The sequence below is a fragment of the Rhinolophus sinicus genome, chromosome 3 (genome assembly GCF_057876585.1).
Source record: "Rhinolophus sinicus isolate RSI-liver-muscle chromosome 3, RSI-T2T, whole genome shotgun sequence".
Taxonomy (NCBI): domain Eukaryota; kingdom Metazoa; phylum Chordata; class Mammalia; order Chiroptera; family Rhinolophidae; genus Rhinolophus; species Rhinolophus sinicus.
Genome location: NC_142503.1, coordinates 192,672,137 through 192,686,719, shown reverse-complemented (window position 1 = coordinate 192,686,719; position 14,583 = coordinate 192,672,137). Strand labels below are relative to the sequence as shown.

Genomic DNA, 14,583 nt, shown 5'->3' with positions numbered 1-14,583 from the left:
TGCTTGCAACTGACTCTCAAATGGTTCATTAAAAAATTATACAATTCATACATACACCTACAGATTGAGAGAGAAAGAGGTGAATGTTAACATCTGAAGAATTTGGGGGAGAAGTATATGGGAAAGCTTTGTACTATTCTTGCAATATTTCTGCAAGTCTGAAATTATTTTGAAATAAAAAGTTAAGAAGAAATGCTCTCCTGACCAAACCTTTTAAACTTCTCTTTTTAAATTACCTTCAAATATCAATTTATAAAATATATTAAAATTACTACAGAGTTGTACCTTGTTCTTCCCAACAATAGCATTACTCAGTTTGTTCACCAAATTTGTTCAACAGAATCAAATCTAATGATGCTGGGATGTTTCTAAAATTCATATCAATTCTCAGATGTCAACATCATTGCAGATATTCCTGTATTTTTCAGGCTCTTTAGGAAATCCCCAAAGGAGTCTGCAAAATGTCTTGCGTAATGCTATATCATTTCAGAAAGTGTGAAGATGCCCAACACAGGGGGAAAAAAAAACAACCCATTATGTAATGCTTTCCTCGTCCTTGACCTCCAAACTAAGAGAAGCTCATGCTTCAGCTACCTGCTTCAGGAGAAGATCAAACATGAGGATGAAACAATTTAGATTCATTTCATCATCTTCACAGTCAAAGTCAATAGTCCTTCCTCCTTGGTGTCCAAAATTCTTGAAAGGGCTACGAAATGGACTACGCATAGGACTCCGGAATGGACTCTGAAAAGGACTATGAAATGGACTCAGCATATTGTGCTGAGCTCGTCGACCAGGATCGGAGGCCACACTCACCTAGAGGAAAGAATATCGACACATGTAAGTGAACTTGCAGCGGCTCAAATGGCTGTGGAAAATATCTGGGGACTCTGTGGAAGGCATTTCCGGCTGTGACCCGATTTCCTTTCTCAGCCAATAGCATTAGTACTTCCAAATACTATGGATCCTCTCAAAATATAAACATCAGAAATAAAATTATCCAAACTTCCTGTCTAGCTGTCAGTTGAATAAAACATCAGCTCCCGGAAGAATGAAGGCAGCTGTCTTTGTCATGTTATTTTTCATCCTGTCAAACATTTCCAATTAAACTAAATTGTCTGCATCTACTTAACACCATAACCTGAAAAATCAGAACTTATGAAAGTAAAACATTGCAAGGTCTGTTTTAGAATCGTAAGCACAGAATGGCATGGCTGGTTAAAGAAAAATGGCCTGTGGGTATCATAATTATTAAACTATCATGGGAAAACAATATATGTCAAAATGGTTATTCGCCATTTGCCAACCCAACCCGCCCCCCACCCCGCCCAGGCCCTCTCTGCCCTGCTCTACGCCCAAGGATGCCCTGAGTCTCTCCTGGCTCTCTCGCTGGCTGGCTTCCAGTTGTGCTCAGTCAATGGGAGGCACCAGCAGAAGCTGTGAAACTGGAGGACAGAGAGGTAGGACTATTTCTCCCCACCCCCTGCCTGTTTTGATGCTGCAGTCTCTCCATCACCCTATAGCTCCTCTAGACAGCCCTTCCTTATGATTTTGGCTGCCAGTAGGCTCCAAAGAACTCTTCCCCTTGTTTCTACAGCCCTAGGGGTATAATGGTTTCCTAGTGAACAGTTTCTGGCCTCTGGGAGCCTCACTAGCCCTTTTACTCCCTTAACCTTTCCCGTAATTCTATAGGCAGCGTCTCCAGCAAAGTCTCTTCACCTGAACCATCTGGGATAAATTCTGAGGCAGGGCCCTGATTGATACACCTGTATATCACTCTCAAATCATATTTTCTCTCTTCAGATCTCTTTAATAAGCAGCAAGCTCCGTGAACACCACATTTAAAATAAAGAAGAGCACCCCATCAGGACTCAGAATACTTGGATCTCGATTGTTACCTAATGGCAAATCGCTTCGGTTCACTGCACCTCCGATGAAGCAGTTGTACAATGAGGATAATGAGTTCTGCCCCAACTGCCTCACACAATTTTGTGATATCAATTGTGAATATATTGCACAGTAGAAAGTGCTAACCCAGTAATGTAATATTAAAGGTTACAGAAGAAACAAAATACAAACGTTCAGCAGCTGGTTCCAATTAGGCAGATTTTTTTGTGAAAGCACTGAATACAAACTATGATTCCATGATTATGTTATATGTTCGAATCCCTAGATAACAGGTAGAAGGACTGGGGGCCTGTGGTATACAGTGGGGGAAATGGACTGGAGAGGCTTAACAAGGAAAGAGCTGAGAACAGGCCTCACAGATCATCAAAGGAAAGTCAGCCTCTCCAGAACGGATCATGGCCTGGGAATGCCAGTTTGTCAACAGACACTCCAGCGGGTCTGCCAGAGAAAAATTATCAAGAATTTGGACCAGACTATATTGGCTTTTCTCATCCACAAAGGTACAAAGCGGGTAATAAAATGGGCTCAGTTGATTCACAGTGACAGACAATATTACTCATAGTCACCAGTTGATCAGATCTTCCCAAAGCACAATAGAAAAAAAAAATTCAAACTCCTCATCCTCAAAGTGCAGCAGTGCTCCTCCCAAGAGCTGGTAAAGAATTATTTGCCAGGAGATCTCCCCCGACCCACCCCACCAAAAAAAGAAAAGAAAAAAGAAATAGTACCCAAAAAGCTTTTTTCTTTTCTTTTTTTCTTTTTTTTTTTTTCGCTCTCATAAGGGTGAGAGATAGCTAATAGGTATTTGTAGGAGAAAAACTCAAAGGAAAATGAAAACTCAACTTATTAGTTACCGACTATACAAACATCTTAGATTAACTATTTCTATTTTTTAATGTGTTTATTAAAAGGTTCCCGAGTGAGATGGGATGAAAAAAGCATTTTCAGAGTTTACTAGGATACTACTTTTAGGCTCAATATAATTGACAAAATCTTAATAAGTAAGACAGAAACAGTTGTGGCAATAATTACCCTTCGAGCTGCAAGGTTCCCTGCCAATTCATTGACTCTTGATTTTCTTTGATTTGCCAGTTCTTTGACAGAATTAACTCCATCAGAAAACATACTTATTAACAGTTGAAGTGGAACCATGATGTCTAACTCCGATAATACCTGGGGAAAAAAGGCATATATCCCCCCAAAATATAAACTTTAAAACTCAGAAAGATGACATTTAGCATTTTTTTCCAAAGTGAACTATTGAACATAGAACATTCAGCCTTCCATCAACTCTATCAGCAACCATCCTCGACTGTTTGTACTAAGAAAACCAGTATTATCATTGACTCTTCCCTTTTCCCCCAGTCCCCACAGCCAATAAATCACCATGTTATTTCTATTAAAACTTCAAAATACCTCTTGCTGCTCTCTCATCCTTTTCACACCACTACTAGAGCCTTAGCTCATCACCTTTCTCCTGGGCGAGTATAATCTGTAAGGACTCTCCCTCCAGTCCCTCCCCACCCTCATCTGAACGCCCCATCCCATCTTGCTCTCTGCTACAAGCTCAGGTATCCTTCTGCCAAAATGAAGTTACCTTATCTGTAATGAATTTTCTGGAAATAGATGCCTCCTTCTTTCAGACAGAATTAATCCACCCCTCTTCTCTGTTTTCTTAGAACTTTGTGCATAACGTGTTTCCCCTGAAAATAAGACCTAGCCGGACAATGAGCTCTAATGCGTCTTTTGGAGCAAAAATTAATATAAGACCTGGTATATTATATTATATTATATTATATTATATTATATTATATTACATTATATTGTACTATACTATACTATATTATATTATATAATATTATATTATACCAGGTCTTATATTATAGTAAAATAAGACCAGGTCTTATATTAACTTTTGCTCCAAAAGATGCATTAGAGCTGATTGCCCGGCTAGGTCTTATTTTCGGGGAAACACGGTACCTTCATTACAGCAATTATCACTTTGCATTATATTTGATTATTTGATACTATCTCTCCCACTGTGAGTTCCTTTTAGAGAGGGAGTATGAGGAAAGGACCATTTCTTATCCCATTTGTTTCCCAGTGCCCACTACAGTGACTGGCACAGGGGAACGCTATAAATGTTCCCACAATGAATGAATGAATGAATCTACTCCAATCAGTATATCGTTCACTCTATTTGCCAAATGGTTAGACCGGTGGCTTAAAAACTCCTTCAAGCACCCTGTCTTCAAAACTGTGTCAAAGCCCAGTCCATAAAACAAGTAAACTGTAATTGTTTTAACCATGGTGGGGACACAGGTTTACAGCGCTGTCTGCTCAACCCCAGATGGCATAGCTTAAAGGGTGGAAAACTGGGTAACATCTAGCCATCTGTAGAAGAACTGGCTTTCCTAAAACGAAAATGTATCTTACTGAGATCTACCTGGGCATGAAAAGTTAAAATTTAGGTCCCAAAGGAGACTTTTTAAGAAACAGTCCCTTTACTCTGCGTCAGTTGTGAAAAGTATTGTTCCTTAGTTTAGAATCCAGAAAGGCATCTTCACAACTTGAAAAGCTTCTGGAATCACATTCTTCCATAAAATAGAGAGGCACCATATCTTTGCCATGTATAATGCACTTTTTTGACCAAATTTGTGAGGGAAAAATAAGGATGCGCATTATACATGGGTAGTACTAATTCTGTATCTATACAAGTGTTTTTAATTCTTTTATTTATGCTTATGAGTTAAAAGTGTAACTCTAGAAATCAATAACGATAGCTGCATGCAAAATAATACCCTGGAATACACGATAATCGATAATCGGTACGACGAACTTGAAATGACAAAGAGTTCTTGGCTTTCTAGGATGCGTAAATATCGTAAATTTGTTACCAGTACATAAAATTTTTTGTACTGTGTATCTGTTCTTGTGTTTTGTAATTATTTGTTACATCAAATTTCTTGTACCATGATATGTTAAAAAAAATAAATGCTACAATTCCTTTATAATACAAAAAACAAGTGCCAACAGGTAAACAAATAAAAATTTGAATTAAAAAATTAAAACGAAAGTTTTTTTTCCCCCTCAAAGTTTGGGCCAAAAAAAAACATGGGTGCTCTTTATACACGGCAAAATACGGTATCTGCATGTATAGCTTTAAACATTGATTCTGTCCTCCGTCTTTGAAACTGCCCAAACTTTATATCAGGTATTCAACTCAATTTAATAAAACTTTTAAGAACATTCACTAAATTCAAAGCATGTGTCAGATGCTGAGAAGAAAGGATGAAGGAACTTATAAATTAAAATATGAAAAAAACTTGGTCCCTGCCCTCAAGGCATTTCTAGTCAGGAGAAGAGACAAAAATAAACTATATTAGACAGAAATAGAATTCACACAAGAACCTGTATGAATACTGGGGGAAGGAATAATGAATTCTGATGGGAAGATGGAGGCATGAAGTAGCAGAAAATTTCACAGATGAAATCATTTTTGAGTTGGATTTTAATGGAGACAGGAAAAAAAGTCATTCCAGGCTGAGTGAACAGCATGAACTACTCCCTAAATCAGTAGCTCTCAACCTTTCCAAGTAAAGGACTTTCGAAGAAAACATCAAAATCTTTATCAGAATCCCACAGGACAGCTATTCTACTTTTACCAGTTATTGATGGAAGGATACATAAGGACCAAAAGCTACTATGTGTTCAGTAATAGTACTGCATAAACTTGTCTTTTATTAATAACTCACAATGATAGCTACATAGACTTGCAATAGACTTATCTACCATATGAGTTATTAGTCTACAGCTAGTCCTCAGCAAACATACAGCTTTACGGACTCTGGGTTAACTCTCCGCCCCTTTCCATGGGCATCTAAAGTTCATAGGCTAATAAGAACTATTCCCCAAAATGATCCAAAGTATCATTCACTTACATGAAGCCACAGTAAAGCTTGTTCCTGCACAGAGGAAGGGTATCCTGTGAACCGACAACTAATAAAGCCAAACATCTCTTCCATTGAAAAAGGTAGAGGACAGAGCTCAATGTCAAACATTTTGCTGGAAAGCAGAGCAACAAAAGTAAATGACCGATGGGCACATATTAAGATCTACGGCTGCATTTCTAACTCTCTGTTATTTGGGGAGCCAAACACTTCAGATTAGTCTGTGTGTCTGAACTGTTATTAGCATGTTTCGTTTTACTGTAATAGCGTATGTCACTGGAACAGATGTCTTATAAATAATTCACAGGGTTAATACCAATAACACTCCCACTCACATTAGGCTTAACAGAAGGAATTGCATTTCTAAGGAATGAGGGTTGCTTCCCGGCATCTCAAAACATTTCCCCTTTGTACTTTTTCCACTTTACCCAAATCGTAATTATGTTTGAAAATGAGCAAACAATCTGGTGTATCTATTTATTATTCCACAAGAACATAATCGTTTCTGAACAATTCCAAACCATCTTAGCGCAATTTGTAGCAACTATTTCATTTGGGGCCTTGAAATTTCTCTATAGAGATGTTAAAAAGTAAATGAGATTACATGACATGATTAGCACAGTGCTTGGCACACAGTAAGTGCTCAATAAAAGTTAAATATCATTATAATTACGGTGACTTCATTAAACTACTTACCCACCTTAATACTTCCCTGAATTCTTTTAACTGGTTATCTGGGACTTCTGTTCTGATGGCTTCCAGCCATTCCGGCATAATACACTCCCACACAGACTGATTGATCACGTTGTAGGGGATCAGGCAGAGGATTCGGTTGAGGCCTTCCTTCAACTGAGTCACCGTGCTGCAGGACTTATCCCAGTAGCCACCAACCTGGTGGCGGTTCCACAGCCGCAGGGGAAAAAAACAAAATGCATGTGTTACAATTGTACTCAAGGACCTCCTACAGGAAATGGGTACAGAGAGAGATCACAACTCATTACATCTGAATCCTGGGCCAAGTATCTTCAGAGTGAGATCTGTAAGAATTCACAATCCATCAGTTACAAAAAAAGAAGCCACAGTTACATATAGCTCCAAATGTCAATCACAGACTGAATTTGCACTATTCCACTGCAGAGTTTCCAAATCACACATGAATTAAAATTCCAAAGATATATTGCTACCAGGATGAGCACACGACTGGAGCATTCTTACTTCCAGTTTGACCAACACTTTACAAATACATGCAGTTATACCACTACGTCAGAGGAACACAGATTTCTACTATTACACACTTTGTACTTGTCAGGGACAGGGAAACGGTCCCCTTACCCCTTTAGTTCTTCCAGCCGGCCGAATAATTCAAACAACATACACCAGATGAACAAGAGAAAAACAAAATTTTAATACATACATACGGGGAATTCACATAAGTATGAAAATTGCAGACAGTGAGGCAACATGGTGTATATATGACATTTTGGACAATGGAGAGAAGGTGGGAAGGGGTATTAGATTTCAGAAGTGAGAACCGACGAGCTATAGGTAATTAAGGAAGAGCAGAACACACATGGCAAGCAACGCAGACACCAGCAGGGCAGGGAGATAGAGGCTAGCATGCTTGGGGTCTTCCTGACTGATGCTGGGGTATAAATTCTTAAGGTGATTATGCCAAGCCTCCCTTCCTAACACAGGTGTTTCTATCTCAATCTCTTAAAGAAAAAGGGGAAGTAAAAAACTCTTCCTGAGTCTGTTGGGCTTTTATTGATTTCAGTTTGAAATAATCCGCATGCCAGGGTGGCACCTGCTCCCAAACCCCGCATATTGAGGATTGTTCACTGTGGAAAATAAAGCAGCACGGAGTGCTCTTTTCCCTATGCTGCATATGCTGCCACAATAGTTTCCCTAAGAAAAATAGGAAAGTCTAATGGAATCCATGAATAAAAAATACTGGTATTTTTTATTAATTAAAATACTCCATTAATTTTCCAGGGCAAGAAAAAAATGAAAATCATAAATTTAGTTTCTGTTTCTAATTCTGATTTTAGAAATTAATAAATACCCTGCATTCTTATTATACATATCAAAGTAACAAAGGATTGACTGGTCCTGAATCGTTGCCATGTAACACGAGACTTCTGGGATACTACCTGATTTCAAATGAATCTGATTTGAAATGTCTAATTATTATACCTCGGACTCCAGATTACTCAAAACAATCAAATCAACTCTATTTATTCGTAAAGCTCAGCTGTCTATTTGGTATCATCTTGGCCAAAATACTCGATGATTGATTAGATATTTTCAAGAAATGACTATATTTCTAGAATTGTTATTAGTTACCAAACGCAAAAGAACTAACACTGATAATGATGAGATCCTGGAAGGTACCATAGCTGAGGTCCCTTTGGCTATGCAACTTAATGTGGCCACAGAAAGGCCTATCGGTTCTGAGTCACGTTTTGGAACAGTTTTCTCTGTGGAGATCCTAAATTGTTAATGGACAGACAATGGATCCTTTTATTTAGAAAAGTTTTTTTTATATTTAAAAAGAATTTTTACAGAGTTCTCAACCTAAACAAGTGTCCTGTTACCAATAGGGGAAGATCAAATTGACAAAGAGACACACCAAAAAGATGACAGCTAGCCTAAAATACTCCCTTAACAAAATTCAAGCATAGAGAGCAGATTTAGAACAAACATTAAAATCCACACCCACCATAAACTCCCCTCCACCACTTTCCCTCCTGAGAATGACCCGCATGGAGGCTGAGATTCAGAGCCTGACAGGAGCTCTTACAGAAGCCTTCCCTCTGAGGTTTAATTGGGCTAACATGGAATGATGTTGAAGGGCACCAAAGTTTGCCACCCTGAAGCTGCCTTTGGGATATTGATTTTAAGCTGTTTATTAAGGAACAAAAGACTCAGAAAGAACCTCTGACCCTCTTCCCGTTTCCTGCCCAAGAGATTCAGACAGAAAAACCTGCTTCAGGAAGGAACTCTCAGGATGTTCACGTTAGCCTAATCTAGCTTGAGTATGCTAAATAGGAGGGCTTCAGGCAGGGGCCTATTAGCTAGTACATAGCCCCTGTGTCCCATTGTTTCTGGGTTGCCTAGCGAGAATTGGCCTGCCTTGTATGTTCTGCTCTTCCTCAATCACCTGCAAATCGCCCATTCTCACTTCTGAAATCTAAGGCCCCATTCCCTCCCTTTTCTCTGTTGTCCAAAATGTCATATACACCTGGTGTTGCCTCACAGTCTCTGGAATTTTCATGCTTATGTAAATTCCCCATGTGCATGTATTAAATATTTGATTGTCTCCTGTTAATCTGTCTCTGTTAATTCAATTATTAGCCCAGCTGGAAGAATTTAAGAGGTGGTAGGGAAAGTATTAATTTTTTTAGCCCCCACAATGGACTCACAGGAAAGGAATACATCCCAAAGACTGTCAAACAATTTATAAAATAGTGCACAGGCACGCAGCTCTAAATCTACAGGTCTCAGAACACAGGGATCTTTCATTTTCTATCTTAGTTGAACAACTCTCAGATATAAGGAAGTAAATTCAAAATAATGTTATAGAATGGCAGGTCAGCTCCTGAATGTTATTCCTGAGACCTCCATCTAATTCTTTGAAGAATTAAAAATAACTGTCCTTACCTTACTTTGATTAAGGGAGTCTTTACAAAAATATAATGTGGCTCTAGAAGTATTCCCAAGCCCATCCTTCTTACCAATCCCAAAGCCTCCCGGATCCATCTCAAGATGCTTGCAGATGCTATAAAGAGGCAGGATATTGGAAAAGGGACTGCCCTGCACTTAAAAAGTGATTGTCTTTGGCCTCAGCCGCCAGTCAAGCTCTTCGGAGCCCTCTTCTCAACTAAGGTCTCAACCTGGACCTATTAAAAACTTCAGACTCTCAACACAAGTAATTTTGTCCACTTCTCCCACCCCTCCACTCTTACAATGCCTGCTTATATAAGCTCGATGCTACCAGAAGAATCTGTTTGTCCCAGACAAAACTTGTTAATAGACCAAAATGCCCTGAAAACCCTCTTGCATCCTTTCTCTTTCTCTTTGTGATGTAAATCTTCTACCACCCAGACCATCTTCTCAAGAACCTGAGAATAATTTCTTTAAAGTGCAAACATCCAAGGAAATAACTGACTCTCAGTCCAAGGGACACCTTGTTTGTACGAGTGCCTCCTGCCCTACAATAGGAGAGATTCCTTTCTTCTGATAAGCCCTGATTAGCAACCCCCTTAACAAACCTCCAATGCCTTTTCCCTTTAAAAAGGAACCTCTTTTTAATGAAAAAGAATGGCGTGAGGCTGACCTACAGCTTCCTTGAAATTACATATCAGGGCAAATAAAAAGATTTAAAGTTCTCCCCAACAAATATTGATAATAAAGAGCATTAGCCCTTGTATTGGACAAGCAACGACTTGTTTCATCTGCTAGAAACACAACTCGAATAAAAGTGAGGTGAAGACGAAAATCAACTCTCATATAAACTAGTGAGTCTTGTATTGCTATGACAGTTTCTACTGTAAGGTCACTTTATTTGCATCTGCTCGTATGTTTTGTGTACAAAAAGGGGCCACATACTAAACCTGACAAGCTCAGGGGAGGCCTGCATGGTGGGCCTTATAAACTCAGAGACCAAAAGTAACCACATAGAATGGTTTGAACATACAAATTCCTAAGTAAAAGCAGGTCATGGCGGGTAGTCACGTCCTAGGCCTGTAGCTTCCTTGACAAAGTTCAGTCTTTACCCAAAGTGATGCCTGTCTATTGTCTGTGTGCATCTAGGATAACATACCTTTGAAATGTCAGAGTAATTTTCTTTTCTAGACCCCTGGAACGCACCAGAGCACCAGAACACATTATCACCTTGTTGCCCACATACCACCTCTACATACGACAAATGGTAACTATTCTGTGCGCAGCAACGTAAAAGAAGTAGGTGTCTCTCCATTTTGCTTTTTATCCAATCCCAGCAATTTCCCTACTTTGCTTTCTCCCGCCCCCTCTTCATCTACCACCAATGGTTTTCATGTAACCCTCATTCCGTCTCATCCTTTGATTATAATGTATAAAATAAGCTGCAAGACAGAAAAAGACAAATACCATATGATTTCACTTATATGTGGAATCTAAAGAACAAAATAAATGAACAAACAAAACAGAAACAGACTCAGATACACAGAACAAAGTGATGCTTGCCAGATGGGAGGGGGGTTGGGTGAAAAAGATGAAGGGATTAAGACATACAAACTGGTAGTTACAAAAGAGTCAGGGGGATGTAAAGTACAGCATAGAGAACATAGTCAATAATATTATAGTAACTATGTATGGTGCCATGTGGGTAGTTGACATTGGGGGGAATCACTTCATAAATTATATAAATGTCTAACCACTATTATATACACCTGAAACTAATATAATATTGAATGTCAACTGTAATTGAAAAAAATAAAATAATTAAAGAATTAAAAAACAAAATAAGCTGCAAAATTACCATTCTCCAGACCATTTCCCAATCTATTGAGATTTTGCATCCCATCAATTCTGTCAGTTTGGCTCAAATAAACTCTTATGAGACTTATTCTTAGGCTGGACATTCTTTCCTTGACATGAGTTAACAGAACATGCATTTTTATTCTATGTGGATTTACTAGTCAAATAAGCTAATATTATATCTACTAGATGTTTAAGATTCTAAAACTTATAGAATTCATTTTAATCAAATTAAATTATTATTCGGACAAACTTTTTTTCAACAGTAATTGTATTTTATATGTATGCTTAGAAGTAGTTTCCAAAATCTTTTTGGTAACTTGAGATTAAAGTGATACTAAGTTAAGTAAAATGATAGATATTTGTTGAATATCTGGATCATTTCTAAATAAGATAAAACTGAAACTTTAATTACTGAATATAAGTTTATCTACTTTTGGCTTCTTGTTTTTACAGAGACTAACGATATTTGTATCTGTTAATAAATACGTTCTTTTTGCCATATTGAGAAATTATACTACGGATGCATATAAGTCTAGAAGTTATGAGATGGTATATTCATAAAATTGGCTAATATGCTAAAAAATGCTAAGTATGTGATAGGCAATTCACAATTGTCTATACCCTGGTTTCCTCTGAAAAATAGAGGTTACTAAGTGTTGAAAATTATAATCAAGTGAATCGACCAGAAATAGTAAAGTGAAGGAAAAAACGATATGCAAATTAGTGAAGGAATGTAGTATGTATTTTTGTTATGGAAAAAAAGAGTAATTCTGTCTTGAAGTAGATGTGAGATTGTGTAAACAGGGTTTCCAGAATGAGAAAGAGAAAAGTGAAGGATAAAAACCTGAATGGAAATAGAAAGTTGTAAAGGATGGAGGCAGGGGGTCATCTTACCTCGTGTGGTCAAACTGGTTAAGATTTAACAGATTTATTATAAAGTTTTTTAAATGAGCGCTAATATCAATAGTGAGCCAACACAAAACTAGTTTAGTTTTCTCTCGCTAAAAAGGAAAAAGTTTCTTGGATAATTGCTCTATTCCTAATAAGAGATCCTAAAAGGCTTTTCTTTACATTTTCAGTAAGGTGTCTAGAAAACAAAGATTCTGTGTCTTATCAGAATTTCCTGCGCTGTATGTTTTCTTTATTGTGTCCTCAATTCTGTAAGAGAAGCAAGTCTTCTCAACGTTAAAAAGGCTCATTTTTTAAATACTTATGTCATACTACACAGAGGGTGCCAAAAAATATATAGACACATTTTAAGAAAGGAAAACTGTACTAAAATTGTAATACTCAATATATACTGATAACAAAAGATGAATACAAGTCACATTTGACTTCTGCAATTACAAGAGGTGCTTAAAATGGTTACCATCAACTTCCAGACACTTCTGATTACAGCAAACTACTGCTGAAGCAACGTTGACCAAAGTGTCTACTTGTACACATTTTATTGGCCCCCCGATGTACTTTTGAAAAGTAATCAAGATTACTTTTGAAATCTTGATTGTCATTTTGGTTAAAGGGATAACTCAGTATTATTTCACAGGGATCTGTGATCCTGGTTCATTAAGTGTTCAAACCTTTTGACATTTTTGACCACTTTGGATATTTCGCCTTCCCAAAATCAAATCCTAAATAAAATCTTGGTTTCAAACTGACTTTGCGATTTCTGAGAGGGCCTTTGAAAAACCTCAAAGAATTTGTTCTCTTCTAGTTTAAAAGAGATGTTCAGCTATTAGGTTTATTTGATATGTGAAACTCCATGAAAAACACTATCAAATAAGAAGAGAAGTTTAACCTTCCCTAGCTTATATTTGTGTAAGTAAATGGTTTTAATAGAAGTTTTTCAGGAATTATATGGAATTCCTAGAAATTTCTCAATGCCCTTTCTGTTCGGTCCCTCACGCTACTTGGTGTGAGAGTAGACAACAGTATAATGTTATCATAATTCCAGTTACTCCCATCCGATCTTTAATCACAGCCATTTTAAGCCTTTATCATTCACAGATAGTTATTGTTTTATTCGGATGCTTTCCTGAAAGCTCTTGTAATCAGCTACCAGCCAGAATGCTTCATCTTCTGCGGAAAGGACTGTCTCTGAGACCCATGGAAAGGACTATGACAGGAAATCTGGGGTACAGGCTTCGAAGTGCATTGCTTAAGTAACTTTGAGACTGTGAACGAAAAAGGGGTCATATACTAAACCTGATAAGCTGGGGTGGGGGTGGGGGATGGGGGTTACACGGCAGGCCTTACAAACTCAGTGACCAAAAGTAACCACACAGGACAGTCTGAACATAAAAATTCCTAATTAAGTGGGTTATGGTGGATCGTCCCATTCTAGGCCTGTAGCTTCCTTGACAAAGGTCAGTTTTTACCCTGAAGTGATACCTGTCTATTGTCTATGTGCATCTAGGATAACATACCTTTGAAATGTCAGAGTAATTTTCTTTTCCAGACCCCCCCAAAGGCACAACTCCCAGCACCAGAGCACAAGACCACAGAGCCCTTCATTGTCATCTTGTTGCCCACATATGCTCTCTATGTGCTGTAAATGTTATTAACTATCCTGTACCCACCAACGTAAAAGCGGTATGTGTCGCTCCATTTTGCTTTTCATCCAATCCCAGGGATATCCCCACTTTCTCCCGCCCCCTTCATCTACCTCCAATGGATTTCATGTAACCCTCCTTACGTCCTTCTTTGATTCTAGCATATAAAGAAAGCTGCAAAACTGCCCACAGTATTTTCTCAATCCATTGAGATTTTGTTTCCAGGCATGTCCTCAAAATTTTTGCTCAGATAAACTCTTACAAAATTTTTCTATTGGCTGGACATTCTTTCCCGGACAAAGCCACACCATTGGACAAAATACACACTCCAGAACTCAAATAAAGAAGCTGATGGGTTCATAAAACTGCTAAACCAAAACCAAGTACAACAAAAATTAATTACACGGGATTAAACGAACTGATGAAGAAAGATGATCATTTTTATGGGGTTTTGTTTGGAACATTGCTGGTTCTTTAACGATCTATTTATTCTATTTTCTGGATATAAAGTTTCTCTTAAGCTATCCATAACTAACAACAGTTTAGTAGATTATACCTTAGAAAAGAAAAGGAAAGGAAAGGAAAGAGAAGAGAAGAAAAGAAAAACGTTTGTCTTTTTCTCTCTATCTGATCCCTCAGAATTCAGAAAC

General features: G+C 37.9%; 1 protein-coding gene across 17 annotated transcripts in view; it reads right to left on the bottom strand.

Annotated features, from left to right (window-relative positions):
• The window catches only part of UNC79 (unc-79 subunit of NALCN channel complex), a 233,386-nt gene that overhangs the window by 112,868 nt on the left and 105,935 nt on the right, over window positions 1-14,583 (bottom strand). For all 17 annotated transcript variants that reach the window (XM_019745590.3, XM_074327017.2, XM_019745539.3 and 14 more), the window contains 4 exons: window positions 6,559-6,749; window positions 5,850-5,973; window positions 2,941-3,081; window positions 595-816 (listed from right to left, as the gene is read on the bottom strand). In XM_019745590.3, the coding sequence (XP_019601149.3) occupies window positions 595-816; window positions 2,941-3,081; window positions 5,850-5,973; window positions 6,559-6,749 (678 nt within the window). The remainder of the gene's footprint in view (window positions 1-594; window positions 817-2,940; window positions 3,082-5,849; window positions 5,974-6,558; window positions 6,750-14,583) is intronic.